General features: G+C 41.3%; 1 protein-coding gene across 2 annotated transcripts in view; it reads right to left on the bottom strand.

Annotated features, from left to right (window-relative positions):
• The window catches only part of IL1RAPL2 (interleukin 1 receptor accessory protein like 2), a 1069016-nt gene that overhangs the window by 605335 nt on the left and 443215 nt on the right, over positions 1-20466 (bottom strand). For both annotated transcript variants that reach the window (XM_077285203.1, XM_077285204.1), the window contains one exon: positions 18612-18885. In XM_077285203.1, coding sequence (XP_077141318.1) covers positions 18612-18885 — 274 coding nt within the window. The remainder of the gene's footprint in view (positions 1-18611; positions 18886-20466) is intronic.

Below are 20466 nucleotides of genomic sequence, written 5' to 3'. Positions count from 1 at the left end.
CTTCCCTTCCGAGCTCTGCCATGCCCTCAAACGGTGGTTCCCCCCCCAGATATCAGGTATCAGCGTACTCAGGATAAATTGGACAACAATATGTAGGGTCCAATTTCTCCTGATACCCTTGGAAAAATACAAAACTAGGGGCTAAAAAATAATTTTTGTGGAAAAAAAATATTTTTTATTTGCACGGCTCTGCGTTATAAACTGTAGTGAAACACTTGGGGGTTCAAAGCTCTCACAACACATCTAGATGAGTTCCTTAGGGGGTCTACTTTCCAAAATGGTGTCACTTGTGTTTTTTTTTACTGTTTAGGTACATTAGGGGATCTGCAAACGCAATGTGACGCCTGCAGACCATTCCATCTAGGTCTGCATTCCAAATGGCACTCCATCCCTTCCGAGCCCTCCCATGCACCCAAACGGTGGTTCCCCCCCACATATGGGGTATCAGCATACTCAGGACAAATTGGACAACAACGTTTGGGGTCCAATTTCTCCTGTTACCCTTGGGAAAATAAAAAATTGGGGGCGAAAAGATCATTTTTGTGAAATAATATGATTTTTTATTTTTACGGTTCTGCATTATAAACTTCTGTGAAGCACTTGGTGGGTCAAAGTGCTCACCACACATCTAGATAAGTTCCTTAGGGGGTCTACTTTCCAAAATGGTGTCACTTGTGGGGGGTTTCAATGTTTAGGCACATCAGTGGCTCTCCAAACGCAACATGGCATCCCATCTCAATTCCTGTCAATTTTGCAGTGAAAAGTCAAACGGCGCTCCTTCCCTTCCGAGCTCTCCCATGCGCCCAAACAGTGGTTTACCCCCACATAAGGGGTATCAGCGTACTCAGGACAAATTGTACAACAACTTTTGGGGTCCAATTTCTTCTCTTACCCTTGGAAAAAAAAAATTGGGGGCGAAAAGTTCATTTTTGTGAAATAATATGATTTTTTATTTTTACGGTTCTGCATTATAAACTTCTGTGAAGCACTTAGTGGGTCAAAGTGCTCACCACACATCTAGATAAGTTCCTTAGGGGGTCTACTTTCCAAAGTGGTGTCACTTGTGGGGGGTTTCAATGTTTAGGCACATCAGGGGCTCTCCAAACGCAACATGGCGTCCCATCTCAATTCCTGTCAATTTTGCAGTGAAAAGTCAAACGGCACTCCTTCCCTTCCGAGCTCTCCCATGTGCCCAAACAGTGGTTTACCCCCACATAAGGGGTATCAGCGTACTCAGGACCAATTGTACAACAACTTTTGGGTTCCAATTTCTTCTCTTACCCTTGGGAAAATAAAAAATTGGGGGCGAAAAGATCATTTTTGTGAAATAATATGATTTTTTATTTTTACGGTTCTGCATTATAAACTTCTGTGAAGCACTTGGTGGGTCAAAGTGCTCACCACACCTCTAGATAAGTTCCTTAGGGGGTCTTCTTTCCAAAATGGTGTCGCTTGTTGGGGGTTTCAATGTTTAGGCACATCAGTGGCTCTCCAAATGCAACATGGCGTCCCATCTCAATTCCAGTCAATTTTGCATTGAAAAGTCAAATGGCGCTCCTTTGCTTCCCGAGCTCTGTCATGCGCCCAAACAGTAGTTTACCCCCACATATGGGGTATCGGCGTACTCAGGACAAATTGTACAACATCTTTTGGGGTCCAATTTCTCCTGTTACCCTTGGTAAAATAAAACAAATTGGAGCTGAAGTAACTTTTGTGTGAAAAAAAGTTAAATGTTCATTTTTATTTAAACATTCCAAAAATTCCTGTGAAACACCTGAAGGGTTAATAAACTTTTTGAATGTGGTTTTGAGCACCTTGAGGGGTGCAGTTTTTAGAATGGTGTCACACTTGGGTATTTTCTATCATATAGACCCCTCAAAATGACTTCAAATGAGATGTGGTCCCTAAAAAAAAAATGGTGTTGTAAAAATGAGAAATTGCTGGTCAACTTTTAACCCTTATAACTCCCTAACAAAAAAAATTTTTGGTTCCACAATGGTGCTGATGTAAAGTAGACATGTGGGAAATGTTACTTATTAAGTATTTTATGTGACATATCACTGTGATTTAATTGCATAAAAATTCAAATTTGGAAAATTGCGAAATTTTCAAAATTTTCGCCAAATTTCCATTTTTTTCACAAATAAACGCAGGAAATATCAAAGAAATTTTACCACTGTCATGAATTACAATATGTCACAAGAAAACTGTCAGAATCACCAGGATCCGTTGAAGCGTTCCAGAGTTATAACCTCATAAAGGGACAGTGGTCAGAATTGTAAAAATTGGCCTGGTCATTAACGTGCAAACCACCCTTGGGGGTGAAGGGGTTAAGGGCAACTGGAGTCTTTCTAGTGTTGCAATTTGTTGCCAATCAATTCACTGTAAATGTATTTATTTTTTTTAATTTGTCCAATCTGCCAAATTAAAATGTCAAAAGATTTGATCATTTCTAATGATAAATGCACCAGGATATAAAAAGAGGGATGTAAACATTTTCTAGTGATCTAATGCAAAATTTCAGAGGTAGTACAGTGCCTTAACTTCTATGATGGGAAAGGGCCTAATAAAGTTCTGTGGCCTGTAAAACCCATGGCTGAGGTGTGGACTATGTGAAATCTAAAGCCTCCCTAAAATACAGTTTTTAAAAGTTGTCAACTATGTAGGTCAGTAGTAGATGAATCACAATGGGACTCGTGTGCAAGTCTTTAATGGGAATCTGTCAGCAGGTTTTTGCTATGTATTCTGAAGACAACAGGAGATAGAGACTGAAACACAGAATTCGGGGATGTGTCACTTGTGAAAGTGTGTACTGTTGTTTACTAACTACTAGGGTTGAGCGAAACAGATCGGCCAATTTCAAAAGTCGCCGACTTTTGGGAAAGTCGGGTTTCGTGAAACCCGACCCGATCTCACTGTGGGATCGGGTCGGCCGTCGGCGATCTTCGCTCCACAGTCGGGTTTCGTTTTTTATATATATATATATATATATATATATATATATATATATATATATGGCATTGAGACACATATATATATATATTTATATTTACTTCAGCGCGATATATGTGAAAAGCCGGTAATTCAATTGCCGGCTTTTCATTTCTCCTGCCTAAACCCGACATGATATGAGACATGGTTTACATACAGTAAACCATCTCATATCCCCCTTTTTTTGCATATTCCACACTACTAATGTTAGTAGTGTGTATGTGCAAAATTTCGGCGCTGTAGCTATTAAATTTAAGGGTTAAATCGCGGAAAAAATTGCCGTGGGCTCCCTCGCAATTTTCTCCGCCAGAGTGGTAAAGCCAGTGACTGAGGGCAGATATTAATAGCCTAGAGACATGGTTATTGGCCCCCCCTGGCTACAAACATCTGCCCCAGCCACCCCAGAAAATGCACATCTGGAAGATGCGCCAATTCTGGCACTTGGCCACTCTCTTCCCATTCCCGTGTAGCAGTGGGATATGGGGTAATGAAGGGATAATGCCACCTTGCTATTGTAAGGTGACATTAAGCCAGATTAATAATGGAGAGGCGTCAATTATGACACCTATCCATTATTAATCCAATTGTATGAAAGGGTTAAAAAAACACACACACATGATTAAAAAGTATTTTAATGAAATAAACACACAGGTTGTTTTAATATTTTATTGCTCTCTCAATCCACCCTCGCTTGGAAAAATAATAAACCAACAATATACATACCCCTCTGATGAACTGTCACGTCCCACGAGGTAAATCCATCTGAAGGGGTTAAAATATTTTACAGGCAGGAGCTCTGCTAATGCAGCTGTACTCGTGCCTGTAAACCCCGGGGAATGAAGGAAATGTAGGCCAATGACCTATAGTTACCTTCATTCGCGGTGATGCGCCCCCTGTTGGATGTCCTCATATGACCTCGAGCGTGGGAAAAAGTTCCCAGGCTACAGTTCATGAGTTTTTCTCAAAAAATGAAAAGTCGCTCAACCCTACTAACTACTTCTCAATTATGCAGTACAAACAATACTATCAGATCGTATAGCATAGCCAATCAGGGGAAACTATCATAATCTGTATAAAGCAGAGGCAGAAAATGGAGTAGACATTTTCTAGTCAATCTGGATTGTGAGAGATTGTCACATATCTGTTGTGAATTCTGTTTGTGGGCTCCCCCGGTGGTGTTTTATGGTAGTGCCACTTATTTGCCTTCTTCTATCCTTGATCACCTGTTGACACCCATTAGGGGAGTTTCCTATTTAAGGCTGCTTGGCTGCTGGTCTGATGCCGGCCATCAATGTATCAGTAGCATTCTGTTGCATTCTCCTGCCTCAAGATCCTGTTCAGCTAAGTTGAATTTTGTTTCTAGTTTATGCTATTTTTGTCCAGCTATTTGCAATGTGACTCTCTGTAGCTGGAAGCTCTCGTGGACTGAAATTGCCACTCCAGTGGCATGAGTTGTCACTGGAGTTTTAAAGTAATTTCAGGATGGTGTTTTTGAGTAGTGTTTTGAAGTTGACCGTGAAGTGACTCTTTCCTGTACTTCTGCTATCTAGTAAGCGGACCTCACTGTGCTAAATCTGCTGTTCATCCTACGTATGTCTTTTCCTCTTGACTCACCGTCAATATCTGTGGGGGGCTGCTATCTCCTTTTGGGGTTCATCTCTGGAGGTAAGGCAGGCCTGTATATTCCTCTGATAGGGGTAGTTAGATCTCCGGCTGGCGCGTGGTGTCTAGGGCATCGTAGGAAACACTCCCCGGCTACTTCCAGTGTCGTGTCAGGTTCAGGTCACGGTCACTTTAGTTCCCATCACCCGAGAGCTAGTCCGTTGTTATTTTGATTTCCCTGCCATTGGGAAAATCATAACAGTTTGGCCGGCCCACATGTGTTAAAACTATGCACTAAAGCAGGAAAGGATATGAAAAGGTTTTTTTTCCTTCTGTGTTTGGAAAGTGCACCTTAGTGCTTATTTGTACTCCTTGCTTAAACTGCAGTCTTCAGCCTTTTTTTTTTTTTCCTCTCCTCTTAATCTCTGAATGGCTTTGGTTACACCTGTTTGAATCATGGATCCACAGAGTTTGGTTGCAGGTCTGAATAACCTGGCTACAAAGGTCCAGAACTTACAAGATTTTGTTATACGTGCTCCAACGTCTGAACCTAAGATTCCTATGCCTGAATTTTTTACCGGAGACTGATCCCGTTTTTTGACTTTCAGAGAGAATTGTAAATTGTTTTTGTCTCTGAAATCTCACTCTGCTGGTGATCCTGCGCAACAGGTTAAAATTGTTATTTCTCTATTGCGGGGTGACCCACAAAGTTGGGCATTTGCATTGTCGCCAGGGGATCCTGCGTTATTAAATGTAGATGCGTTTTTTCTGGCTTTGGGGTTGCTTTATGAAGAACCTAATTTAGAGATTTTGGCTGAGAAAGCCTTGATAGCTCTTTCCCAAGGGCAAGATGAAGCTGAGATATACTGCCAAAAATTTCGTAAATGGTCGGTGCTTACTAAATGGAATGAGTGCGCTCTAGCAGCTAATTTCAGAGAAGGTCTCTCTGATGCCGTGAAGGATGTCATGGTGGGGTTCCCTGTGCCTACAGGTCTGAATGATGCCATGAAATTGGCTATCCAGATTGATCGGCGTTTACGGGAGCGCAAATCTGTGCACCATATGGCGGTATCTTCTGAGCAAAAATCTGTGCACCATATGGCGGTATCTTCTGAGCAAAAACCTGTGCATCATTTGGCGGTGACCTCTGAAAAGGCACCAGAGCATATGCAATGCGATAGTGTATTGTCTAGAGGCGAACGACAGAATTACAGGCGCAAAAATGGGTTGTGCTTCTATTGTGGAGATCCAGCTCATGTTATATCAGCATGCTCTAAACGCATAAAGAAGGTTGATAAAAAGGTTGATAAATCTTTTTCTATGGGTACCTTGCAGTCTAAATTTCTTTTGTCCGTGACATTGATTTGTACTTTATCATCTGTTACTGTGGATGCTTATGTGGATTCTGGCGCCGCTCTGAGTCTCATGGATTGGTCCTTTGCCAAGCGTTGTGGGTTTGATTTAGAGCCTCTGGAGGTTTCTATTCCCTTAAAGGGTATTGATTCTACACCTTTGGCTAGCAATAAACCACAATATTGGACACAAGTGACTATGCATCTTTCCCCAGACCATCAGGAGATTATTCGTTTCCTTGTGTTATATAATCTACATGACGTATTAGTACTTGGATTACCATGGTTACAAATTCATAATCCAGTCTTGGACTGGAGATCAATGTCTGTGCTGAGCTGGGGATGTCAGGGGATTCATGGGGATGCACCTTTGGTTCCCATTTCTTCATCTACTCCCTCTGAGATCCCAGCATTTCTGTCAGATTTTTATGATGTCTTTCAGGAGCCTAAAACTGATTCTCTCCCCCCTCACAGAGAGTGTGACTGCGCTATTGAGTTGATTCCCGGTAGTAAATTTCCTAAGGGTCGCTTGTTTAATTTGTCTGTACCTGAACATACTGCTATGCGGGAGTATATCAGAGAATCTTTGGAAAAGGGTCATATTCGCCCCTCTTTGTCTCCACTGGGGGCAGGGTTTTTCTTTGTGGGTAAAAAGGATGGTTCATTGAGACCTTGTATCGACTATCGACTTCTGAATAAGATTACAGTTAAATACCAGTACCCGTTACCTTTACTGACTGATCTTTTTGCTCGCATAAAGGGGGCGAAGTGGTTCACTAAGATCGATCTACGTGGTGCGTATAATTTGGTGCGGATTAAGCAGGGGGATGAGTGGAAGACCGCATTTAATACGCCTGAAGGCCATTTTGAGTATTTGGTAATGCCTTTCGGTCTCGCGAATGCCCCTTCCGTTTTTCAGTCCTTTATGCACGATATTTTCCGTGAATATCTGGATAAATTTATGATTGTGTATTTGGATGATATTTTGATTTTTTCGGAGGACTGGGAATCTCATGTTCAACAGGTCAGGAGAGTTTTTCAGGTTTTACGAGCTAATTCTCTATTTGTGAAGGGCTCAAAGTGTATTTTTGGGGTTCAGAGAATTTCCTTTTTGGGATATATTTTTTCCCCTTCATCTATGGAGATGGACCCTGTTAAGGTTCAGGCTATGTGTGATTGGGTACAACCTACTTCTCTAAAGAGTCTTCAGAAATTCTTGGGATTTGCTAATTTCTATCGCCGATTCATAGCGGGTTTTTCTGCCATTGCTAAACCTTTGACTGATTTGACCAAGAAGGGTGCTGATGTTGCTAATTGGTCCTCTGCGGCTGTGGAGGCCTTTCGGGAGCTTAAGCGCCGCTTTTCTTCTGCTCCTGTGTTGCGCCAGCCTGATGTTTCGCTCCCGTTCCAGGTTGAAGTAGATGCTTCCAAGATCGGAGCAGGTGCAGTTTTGTCGCAGAAAGGTCCTGACTGCTCAGTGATGAGACCATGTGCGTTTTTCTCTCGAAAGTTTTCGCCCGCTGAGCGAAATTATGATGTTGGAAATCGGGAGCTCTTGGCCATGAAGTGGGCATTTGAGGAGTGGCGTCATTGGCTTGAGGGTGCTAGACACCAGGTGGTGGTCTTGACTGACCACAAAAATCTAATTTATCTTGAGTCAGCCAGGCGTCTGAATCCTAGACAGGCGCGCTGGTCGTTGTTTTTCTCTCGATTTAACTTTGTGGTTTCATATCTGCCTGGGTCTAAGAATGTGAGGGCGGATGCCCTCTCTAGGAGTTTTGAGCCTGACTCGCCTGATGATTCCGAACCTACTGGCATCCTGAAGGATGGGGTGATATTGTCAGCTGTCTCCCCAGACCTGCGGCGCTCTTTGCAGGAGTTTCAGGTGGATAGGCCTGATCGCTGTCCGCCTGGTAGACTGTTTGTCCCTGATGACTGGACCAGTAGAGTTATTTCGGAGGTTCACTCTTCCGCGTTGGCAGGTCATCCTGGAATTTTTGGCACCAGGGATCTGGTGTCTAGGTCCTTCTGGTGGCCTTCCTTGTCTCGAGATGTACGTATTTTTGTGCAGTCTTGTGATGTTTGTGCTCGGGCTAAGCCCTGCTGTTCCCGGGCCAGCGGGTTGTTGTTGCCCTTGCCTATTCCTAAGAGGCCTTGGACGCACATCTCTATGGACTTTATTTCTGACCTTCCTGTTTCTCGTAGGATGTCCGTCATCTGGGTGGTGTGTGACCGTTTTTCCAAGATGGTTCACTTGGTACCTTTGCCCAAATTGCCCTCCTCCTCTGAGCTGGTCCCTCTATTTTTTCAGAATGTTGTGCCTTTGCATGGTATTCCTGAGAATATAGTGTCTGACAGGGGTACTCAGTTTGTGTCTAGATTTTGGCGGGCGTTCTGTGCCAGGATGGGCATCGACTTGTCTTTTTCGTCTGCATTCCATCCTCAGACTAATGGCCAGACTGAGCGTACTAATCAGACCTTGGAGACTTACTTGAGGTGTTTTGTGTCCGCTGATCAGGACGATTGGCTTGATTTTTTGCCATTGGCAGAGTTTGCCCTTAACAATCGGGCCAGTTCTGCCACTTTGGTTTCTCCATTTTTTTGTAATTCAGGGTTTCACCCTCGCTTTTCGTCCGGTCAATTGGAGTCTTCGGATTGTCCTGGAGTAGATGCTGTGGTTGATAGAATGCATCAGATTTGGGGACAGGTTGTGGACAATCTGAAGTTGTCCCAGGAGAAGACTCAACAGTTCACTAATCGTCATCGGCGTGTCGGTCCTCGTCTTTGTGTTGGGAACCTGGTTTGGTTGTCTTCTCGATTTGTTCCTATGAAGGTCTCGTCTCCTAAGTTTAAGCCTCGGTTTATCGGCCCTTATAGGATTCTGGAGGTTCTCAATCCTGTGTCCTTTCGTTTGGACCTCCCAGCATCTTTTACTATTCATAATGTTTTTCATCGGTCATTGTTGCGGAGGTATGAGGTGCCGGTTGTTCCGTCTGCTGATCCTCCTGCTCCTGTGCTGGTTGAGGGTGAGTTGGAGTATGTGGTGGAAAAGATCTTGGACTCCCGTGTTTCCAGACGGAAACTTCAGTATCTGGTTAAGTGGAAAGGCTATGGTCAGGAGGATAATTCTTGGGTGACAGAATCTGATGTTCATGCTCCTGATTTGGTTCGTGCATTTCATAGTGCTCATCCAGATCGCCCTGGTGGTTCTGGTGAGGGTTCGGTGCCCCCTCCTTAAGGGGGGAGTATTGTTGTGAATTCTGTTTGTGGGCTCCCCCGGTGGTGTTTTATGGTAGTGCCACTTATTTGCCTTCTTCTATCCTTGATCACCTGTTGACACCCATTAGGGGAGTTTCCTATTTAAGGCTGCTTGGCTGCTGGTCTGATGCCGGCCATCAATGTATCAGTAGCATTCTGTTGCATTCTCCTGCCTCAAGATCCTGTTCAGCTAAGTTGAATTTTGTTTCTAGTTTATGCTATTTTTGTCCAGCTATTTGCAATGTGACTCTCTGTAGCTGGAAGCTCTCGTGGACTGAAATTGCCACTCCAGTGGCATGAGTTGTCACTGGAGTTTTAAAGTAATTTCAGGATGGTGTTTTTGAGTAGTGTTTTGAAGTTGACCGTGAAGTGACTCTTTCCTGTACTTCTGCTATCTAGTAAGCGGACCTCACTGTGCTAAATCTGCTGTTCATCCTACGTATGTCTTTTCCTCTTGACTCACCGTCAATATCTGTGGGGGGCTGCTATCTCCTTTTGGGGTTCATCTCTGGAGGTAAGGCAGGCCTGTATATTCCTCTGATAGGGGTAGTTAGATCTCCGGCTGGCGCGTGGTGTCTAGGGCATCGTAGGAAACACTCCCCGGCTACTTCCAGTGTCGTGTCAGATTCAGGTCACGGTCACTTTAGTTCCCATCACCCGAGAGCTAGTCCGTTGTTATTTTGATTTCCCTGCCATTGGGAAAATCATAACACATATCACAGCTTTGCAGTAGAGATTGGGAGATAAAGTTTAAAAAAACTGAATAAATTTTACAGATAGTGTGTGACAGGACAGCTGAGAAAATGGCTATCCTCCATTTACCAGTGACCATATATGTTTAGGTCACTTTCACATTACCAATTTAAGCTTGGGCTTTAGAGACTGAAAGGTGTTCAACAGTGATGAGCGAATATATACTCGTTACTCGAGATTTCCCGAGCATGCTCGGGGGTCCTCCGAGTATTTTTTAGTGCTCGGAGATTTAGTTTTTCTTGCCGCAGCTGGATGACTTACATATGATAGCTAGCATAAGTACATGTGGGGATTCCCTAGCAACCAGGCAACCCCCACATGTTCTTATGCTGGCTTACAGATGTAAATCATTCAGCTGCGGTGCTAAAAACTAAATCTCCGAGCACTAAAAAATACTCAGAGGACCCCCGAGCGTGCTCGAGAAATCTCGAGTAACGAGTATATTCCATCATCACTAGTGTTCAACACAGTTTTAGGAGATTTCACAGAGTTAAACATATGTTTTAAGGGCAACTTGTGGCTTTTCACGACTTGCAATTCAGCCAAAAATTGAGTCGTTGTTAATCAAAATTTTCAGAAAAATTCAACATGGCTAGCGAATTTGAACTTCAAAAGATTTGCCCATCTCCACTGGTTCTATAGTAGGAGTCGCACAATGAGCTGCATTGAATTAGCTATTACAAGAGTAAAGCCATATAGTATTTCTATAAAGCTGTTGACTATTATTTATTTTTAAAACTCAGGCTCCTTTACTCAGTGCTCTTCTGTGCTTTTTCATAAATTGATCTGTGACTTTAAATGTCGGGTTCAAGCCGGTATTTTAAATCTGAGCTTATTTTCTTATGTAAGCTCTTAACCTTATAGCTTCAACATAAGGATTACTATTTTTAAAATGTTATTTTCATATGATTAAAATGGATAGATTTTTTTTATTGTAAAACACTAGAGCTTTTCATTTCCGTTCTCATGTACTTGACATGAGGGTTAGCTCAGACATCAGTTGTTAGATATAAGTATATTATAAAACACATGGATTTTCACATATTAGAGCATCTGACCCAGACGCACAATCGCCTCCTGATTATGTGCTAAGCACTACTTACAGAGAGTTACTCACTCATATCGGTTCAATCTCCCACAGCTGCAGCTGCAGAAAAGGATAGCATCATCTAAAGTACATAGATTTAGATTTCATTCTTTAAATTGTATTTTTTTACCATTTTAGTGTCTTTTCTCCTACAGTATGTGTTTTATAAATGGCATTCGCTTGTATTGGGCTGTCCATTTTTTCACGCAACAACAGATATAGAAGAAAATTATGTCCATAAATCTATGCTACTTTCCCTTACAAAAGAAATTCATGTACAGTTAGGTGCAATGAAGAACTTCTTTATTGTAATTGTGATTCATTTCAGAGTCGGATCAACACCTTCATTAGAGTACAAGGCCTACAGTAATTCGCAAATGTAATAAAAAAAAATAATGCATTGGCAAGGAGATCTGGAAGCAAAAATTGCTAAATAGCTGTTGAATTGTAGCTACACTACATACCAAACTACGCCATGCCCATGCGGAACTGTATGTCTTCTTAGAAGGTTGAGCAAAGCTTTGCTGTCCTCCCCAATGTTATTACACTCTCGATAACACCACTTCCCTGCTGACTGCTTGAATAACAGATGTATTGTTCCACTTTAGCACTAAAGACAAAGTGCAGTATTATCATCTAATCTGATCAAATATTTATACAAATTGGCATGGAAGTTTTTATATTTCTAGAAGATCCTATCCTACTACTCGTGGCATCAATACAAACTTTTAAGGACACCATAGGAACAGATGATACCTAAGACAGAACAATTATTAAATTTTGGGGTCTATTTTCTCCTGCTACCCTTGTGAAAATGCAAAACTTGGGACTAAAAAAGATTATTATGGGGAAGAATATGATATTTCTTTTATTTTCACGGCTCAACGTTATAAATGTCTATGAAACATCTGGGGTCCAAGGTGCTCACCATACATCTAGATAAGTTCCCTGAGGGGTTTTGTTTCCAAAATGGTGTCACTTGTGGGGGGGTTCCACTGATTAGGCACATCAGGTGCTTTCCAAATGCGACATGACGTCCACTAATTTATTCCAGCAAATTTTGCATTCCAAAAGTCAAATGGCACGCCTTCCCTTTCAAGCCCTGCCGTGTGCCTAAACAGTAGTTTTCCTACACATATTGGGTATTGGCATACTCAGGAGAAATTGCACAACAAAAATTAGGGAAAATTTTCAGGAAAAAAGTTAAATGTTTATTTTTTCCTTCCACATTCAATTAATTCCTGTGAACCACCTGGAGGCTTAATAACTTCATGAATGTGTTTTTGAGAACCTTAAAGGGGTTTAGTTTTTACAATAGTGTCACTTTTGGGTAGTTTCTGTCTTATAGGCCCCTCAAAGTCACTTCAAATGTGATGTGGTCACTAAAAAAATGATTTTGTAAATTTTGTTGTAAAAATGAGAAATCGACGATCAAATGTTAAGCCTTATAACTTCCTAACAAGAAAAAATGATGCCTCAAAAATTGTGCTGATGTAAAGTAGACTTTTGTGAAATGTTATTAACTATTTTGTGTGACACAACTTTCTGATTTAAGTGCATAAAAATTCTCAAAATTTCCAATTTTCTTTCACAAACAAACATAAGTCATATCAAATAAATTTTACCGCTATCCTGAAGTACCATATTTCATGAAAATACAGTCTCAGAATCAGTGGGATCCATTGAAGCATTCCAGCGTAATTACCTCATAAAATGACAGTGGTCAGAATTGAAAAAATCGTCCTGGTCAGGAGGTGAAAACAGGCTTCGAGGTAAAGGGGTTAATGATCCTCCAAAGTGAACAACAATCCTATCTGTTGATCAAAATATTGCCTGAGGCGATTAAATAAGACTGATTGACAATATTGAAGGGATTTTGTGCTTGTTTCGAAGCCTCTTCACACAGGTTGAGAAGCAATGATGGAGAGCAATCACTAATAGATCAATCTGTCCCCATAGAGTAACATGTTATCAACAGCACATCTGCATTTTGCATCGGGCTTTGTGCTGCTGAGAACAATGATTTTTCTTCCACCATAAACAATCCAGTCACCAAATGAATGAGTAACATTTTTCTCATTTGTTGGGCTATTGCCGATGTTTACAACTTTGAACTATCCTCTGCCGAAGTTTATAAATGTGGATGCTACACACAGCATGAGACATAAGCACTGTACGTTACCCACACATAGCAAACATGCATGTATGCATCAAGTGCATACACACATACAGTATATATGTCTACACAGAGCACATACATACAGAACATCAACATAGACATATAGGTACAGAGTACATACACATATGTACACACAGAACACATATATACAGACACAAGTATACAGAGCACATACATAGGGTAGAAGGAAAATATGTGGAGAATTTGTGCTGCTGGTGAATGAAGGCAATTCAGGTTCATATTAAAAGATTTTGCAGTTTTAATTTTGTCTACGCGTTTCAAAGTACCATGCTTCTTCAGGACAAAAACCATAAAGACTTTTTCTATATATGAACTGGTCACTGATGAAAAAGTAAACAGGCTCCTTGCATCTTCTCGCGCCACTACCTGAAGCAGTGACCCTGTTCCCTCACATCTCCTTAAGTCCCTTTACCCGTCTGTCACCACTTATCTAAATTAAATATTTAGTCTCTCTCTCATCTGGTATCTTTCCCTCTTCATTTAAACATGCTAACATACACCCATTACTTAAAAAAAATCTCTCGACTAGAACTGTGCTGCTAACTACAGACCTGTCTCTAATAGTTCCTTCATCTCTAAACTCTTGTAAGGCTTGGTAAACTTCTGTCTAATCCACTATCTCTCAGATCACGCTCTTCTGAACCCTTTAAAATCTGGTTTCCAGTCTTCACACTGTACTGAAACTGCCCTCACTAAAGTCTCTAATGATCTACTAAAAGCTAAATCTCATGGTCACTACTTCCTGCTGATTCCCCTGGATCTCACAGTAGCATTTGACACTGTGGATCACAAGCTCCTCCTCACTGTGCTCTGCTCTATCGGTCTCGAAGATACCATTTCCTCCTGATAATCCTCCTACCTCTCTGACCACTCATTCACTGCATCATCTCCTCTTCCCCTTACTGTCAGGGATCCTCAAGGATCAAGCCTAGGCCCCCTTTTCTTTTCCTTATATACTGCCGCTATTTGACAAACATCAGTAAATTTGCTTTTCAGTACTATCTGTATGCTGATGATATCCAATTATATGCATTGTCTCCTGACATCACTCCTGCAGTACTACAAAATACCAGTGATTGTCTTTCCGCTTTCTTTAACATTATGTCCTCACTCTATTTATAGCTGAATCTGTCAAAAACTGAACTCCTTGTGTTTCCTCCCTCCACTAACCTACCTATGCCCGATAATGCCATTTCTGTGTGTAGTTCTACCATTACTACCCAGCAACATGCCCACTGTCTTGGGGCTATTCTTTATTCAGATTTTTCATTCACCCTCTTACATCCGATTGCTCACTCATGCCACTAAAGGTACCTTCACACTAACCGACTTTGCAACGATAACGATAGCGATCCGTGACGTTGCAGCGTCCTGGATAGCGATATCGTTGTGTTTGACACGCAGCAGCGATCAGGATCCTGCTGTGATATCGCTGGTCGTTGCTGAAAGGTCAGAACTTTATTTCGTCGCTGGATCTCCCGCTGACATCGCTGAATCGGTGTGTGTGACACCGATCCAGCGATGTCTTCACTGGTAACCAGGGTAAACATCGGGTTACTAAGCGCAGGGCCACGCTTAGTAACCCGATGTTTACCCTGGTTACCATTGTAAAAGTAAAAAAAAAAAAAACACATACTCACATTCCGGTGCCCGGCGTCCGCTTCCCTGCACTCCTCCTGCATCCTGTGTAAGTGCCGGCCGTAAAGCAGAGCACAGCGGTGACATCACCGCTCTGCTCTGTGGGAGATGCCGGAGATGTTCGGCGCTGACACAGGATGCAGGAGGAGTGCAGGGAAGCGGACGCCGGGCACCGGAATGTGAGTATGTGTTTTTTTTTTTTACTTTTACAATGGTAACCAGGGTAAACATCGGGTTACTAAGCGCGGCCCTGCGCTTAGTAACCCGATGTTTACCCTGGTTACCAGGGGACTTCGGCATCGTTGGTCGCTGGAGAGCCGTCTGTGTGACAGCTCTCCAGCGACCACACAACGACTAAACAGCGACGCTGCAGCGATCGGCATTGTTGTCTGTATCGCTGCAGCGTCGCTTAGTGTGAAGGTACCTTTAGACTTCAAAAACATCTCTAGAATTCAACCTTTTTTTACCTTTGTTTCTGCATAAACTCTTACTGTCACTCATACTCATTCTCATCTGAACTATTGCAACTCTCTACTGATCGGTATCCCTCTTACTAAACTCTCTCCTCTCCAATCTGACCTGAATGCTGCAACCAGGATCATATTCCTTTCCAACAGCTATACAGATGCCTCTACCCTGTGTCAGTCATTGCACCGGTTGCCCATCTGCTATAGAGTTCAATACAAACCTATCACTCTCACCTACAAAGCGCTCCACAGTTAGGCACCACCCTACATCTCCTCCCTCATCTCAGTCTACCACCCTACCCATGCCCTCCATTCCGCTAATGACCCAAGACTAACAACCTCAATAATCTGAACCTCCCACTGTTCTTTGGAATGCACTACCCTGGACAATTCAATTAATTCCCCTTACCCACAGTTTTTAATGTGTCTTTAAAAATGCATTTTTTAGATTGGCCTATTGCCACACTTATCTATCTCTTCTGTTTTTTCCCATTCAAAACTTTCTTCAAAATCATGATCCTTATAGCATCTGTTCTCATACCCTCCACTCACTTAATAGTCCTTTGTGTCTGTACTTGTACTGATACTGACTGGTGACTGGTTTATGTAGTGCTATCTGAATCCCCCTTATATTTTATTGATGGCCGGACCAAACAACAAAAGCATTTTGTACCATTCACCTTTCGTGTCTCCCCTATTTCCTCATAGATTGTAAGCTTGCAAGTAGGGACCTCACTCCTTTTGGCATCTGTTGATTTATGTGTTATACTGTAATGTCTTTGTTGTCTGTACAAGTCCCCTCTTAATTGTAAATTGCTGCGGAAAATGTTGGAATTGGAAATATTAATATTATTCCCAGCTAAAAACAATGATCTTTTGTACTGCACAAAAGATCATTTCACCCGTTTTACAAGCGCCTTGGTCATTCATCAGATGACCGGCAGTCTGATTACAGTGAAAGCTTATTATTAATGAGCATTGATAAGAACACTGGTTCACGATTATATTTAAGTGTAAATGCAGCTTACTTGCAGAGAGTTGAAGAGGTAATACTATTGTATGTAAAAGAAAACAAATCTTTATTGTGTATAGCTCTCTCCCTTAACCCCTTTCCGACATTGGGGGTAATAATACACCTATGTCGGACGAATTGTTTAAAGAAGTTTTCTACTCCAGGCACTGTTTTAAAAGGTGATCATGCTCAAGTGTCACTCACTAACATGTGCAATGCCATTGCGTTTAAAGTCTATGGAACTAAATGAGGTAGAGTGCTGTACTCACCTATATTCAAAAAGTCAATCCGTAAGCCTTATTTTAACTCTTTCTGTGATGATATTTGCCAACCAAAGTAGGCTACTCTGAATGTAGCTTAGTTACTCTACTTATAAGATATGTAATTAAAGAACACTTCTAAAACATATACAAATATTATCCTTGTAGGCAGTTTCCCCATTAATGCTTTCCAGCCACCATATCCCATGGTATAACAGCCAATCAGGAGGGAATATCATAGCCTATATAAAAGCAGAAACTGGAAATGCAGCAGCCATTTCTGAGATAGGAAAGTAAAGGACAAAAAGCAATAAAATGCTGTAGAACCTGTACAGAGAAAAGAGAATAATACAGATACAACTAATAGAGAGAGGCAGTAGCGTAGTAGCGCGCAAATACAGTTACAGGGAGAATTGATTGCTTATGTGGAGTGCATTATACTACATTTAGGACTATCTGGTGCATTATACTATATGGAGGCTATCTAGGGGGGCATCATACAGTGTGTAGATTACAGTTAGGGGGCCATCGTACAGTGTGGTGATTACAGTGAAGGGGCCATCATACAGTGTTGGAGCTATCAAACAGTTTGGAGTCTAAGGGGTCAGTATACTGTGTGGGTGGTACTATACAGTGAGGGGGCATTATACTGTGTATAAGAGAGCATCATGCTGTGTATAGGGGAGCTGTACAGGGGGAGAATCCTGACATTATTAAATGTAAAGTGGGCACTTATTGTTATAGGGAAACTCAGGTTACTGTGACTATCAAAGGGGCACACACAGGGCATGATTACATTCTAGGGGGCAAAATATGGGCACTGTTTTCTAGGGCACTTGCACCCGGCATTACTATATTATAGAGAGTTGCTTTAGAATTTAGAAGGCACATAGTAACACACAGCAGGTGCAGTAGTAGGGTCACATAGGGCAACAGCAGCTCAGTATGAGGAGGATGAGGAGTTTGTGCAGGTTGGGAATAGATGGAGATGGCTGGAATGTGCGAAGTGAAGCGTGTGTTTGTTGTATTCTCTGCAGACGAGTCCTGGATGGAAGAAGTTGTCATGTTGGTCTGGGCCAGATGGAAAAGATGGGATAAGTTAATGATTCCATCAGAATGAACTTCAGCAGTAAGTCATTATCTGTAACTGTGCTGTGATCTCTTATATGCTCTGTAGGACTGGTATTTACCACTCACCATATGGCGGTAATATCCATGTTGGTCGTTATATAGAGATTATTTTCAGTAATAGGGTGTTCATCTGCTGAGGTTCTCCTCCACCCAGTTGTAATCAAGGTTACCTGGTTAGGGGCCCACTCAGAAGTTTCACCCCCCTGAACCAAAACCCTAGCTACGCCTCTGGACAGAGGGAAATGAGATCATATCATGTCTGTGAGGCAGGGCTAAAGAGGGACATATAGTAGGCAGCTACTGCTACTTGCATGATCAGAGAGAGTATTGTACTGCTGCAATTCAATGATATATATTTTTTGCATTCATGCAGAAGCAAGCCAACAATATTACTGAAAAAAGTGTGTTGGTCACAAACCATATTGATTTCTTGCAGCCCTTTTATATTCGTAAATTCGAGGTACCTTCATGCCACATGAAAACTGCAGCCTGTTGATGCTATTTTTTTTTTTTTTTTTTTAGAGTTTAGCTAGGATTTCTTAAGGTAAGGGGGAACTGTACTTAACGTGAAGTAAAACAATACAGTCCTACCAGAAAGTATCATAAACATCTGAGCAATTGAAAGCTTTGGATTACGTCTGATTCACAATAAACTGAATCAAATTTCCTTGCACAATTCCGAAAAACTGGATAATTCAAAATAATTAAAGATTTGCTCATCATTACCCATAATGGTGTATACTATGATATAGTATTGGAAGCAACCATGATCAAACTCCACAAAGATACCTGGATGCAAATACTTCTTCACTTTAGACTCTTCAGGTGCGGATTACATAATTCAATATGTCACAATTTACCTTAAAACGCATGTGTAGAATCCACTGTCTTGTACCTCTGCAGAATGAATCCATAAAGAGTCATCATCCTTACTCATCCTAGCCACAGAAAATAAAATTGGTTCTTCTAAATCCCCTTTGGTTTTGTACCACATGAGCCGGAGTCCTGCACTCTGAGCCATGGTGTAGTTAGTCCTGATATAACTGTAGAACAGCGCACATTTTACTCGCACGGCTTCTCCGGCCAGTGACATATAGGTGTTCAGATCCACGGACCAGTCAATGCAACCATCCGCTGTAAGGGAAGTAGAAAAAAAAAGTCACATATAAGAGATACAAACCTTGATATATAATTATCATTACAGCTTCATTTTTAATGGATATATGCGTTATAGGTTTCATATTTTGTAAAATGCAACTAAAAACAAAAATCTTTTTTCAGTATTTATTTTTGCATCACTTATTTAGTAATGGATGTCATTGGCAATTGGCCCACTTACTGCAGATATCCATAGGAATGTGGCTATGCTTGGCACTGCAGCTCAACTATATTAAGCCCATTCACTTGCATAACCTAAACTGCAGTACAATGCAAAAACACACTGATGCAGGTGTCACTCTACTAACAACTCCATTAAATGAGTTGTACTGCTTACTATTTGCTGTGCTGATCATAGCGGTCCGCGGCTTGGCACCCCATCAGTCATACATTCATATACAATACATGCATCTCTAAGACTAGGCCATCAGAATCCCAAGATAGCCCTTTAAATATGAACCATAGTCCTTATCCACATAACAAAGGCTATATTGTAGCACTCATCTTCTGCGGTTTCGAAACCTATAGTCATTGGCACACTGTGTGCCGCAAATTGGTCCCTTGAATTCTGAATAAATCCATAAGAAAAAACAAATGTGTGTTTCCATATAAAATTGCCATTATATACCGTAATATGGGCCCATAGCTGTTTATGAGTTACCATATCAATGATCTGTGCCTTTCGGAATGGAAACATTGATCAATTGCCAAGTTTTGTGCTTCTCATTACACTTGTCTCTCACTAAAAATTACTACTATGTTGTATAACTCATCTCGAACAAAACGAATCCTAATCTTTAGGTCACAAAAACTAAATTTGGAATATAACAAGCATCCACTTATCTAGTTGAACATCAAAAAGATGTCACACTGTCTATTTCTGAAGAATAGAGGGTATATCTATATGAAGAACATCCATAAAAGGCTCAGGAAATGCAGACTTCAAACTGTGAAAAGATTCTTACTCGGTTCCTGCCATGTGACATTCAAATATATATATTAAAAAAATGTTCAGGAAAGCTAAAACTCAACTCTATATTTAAAGTAAAGTTTGATCTGAGAAGATTTCTTTTTTTTTTTAACTTTTGGAGGAGTGAATTCATGTGAACGAAATTAGAAAAGATAAAATAATGGAACAATCAGGACTTCAAAAACAGAGGTGTCCTTGACTGTTAATATCATGTAGCAACTCAGCTGGCAATTAAGCCCCAACAACGTGAAAAAATTGCTAAACAAGTTGACTGTCGGTAAGCATAAAAGACAATTCATGGTCTGAACTCACTTTACAACCCGAGGAGCAGCATGGTTTATATTCAGCAAATTTAAAGAAATGAATTAATCAAGAGCACTGGGCAGACAGTGCTTAATCCATTAGGAAATTACTGGCTCATCACACCACATATCTTAGATGCTTTGTGAAAATTTCCTCTAGGAAAAGAGGCAAGGGGACACGTTTACCACAAAGTAGACCACTAGTTGTCAAAAATGCAGGCTTCTAAAGGAAAGGAGAACATCCAAAGTTCATGTTATTTGTAGAAATGTTCTATAATTTAAGTG

Source organism: Ranitomeya variabilis, chromosome 2, assembly GCF_051348905.1.
Source record: "Ranitomeya variabilis isolate aRanVar5 chromosome 2, aRanVar5.hap1, whole genome shotgun sequence".
Taxonomy (NCBI): Eukaryota; Metazoa; Chordata; class Amphibia; order Anura; family Dendrobatidae; genus Ranitomeya; species Ranitomeya variabilis.
This window is presented reverse-complemented; position numbering and strand designations above follow the sequence as displayed.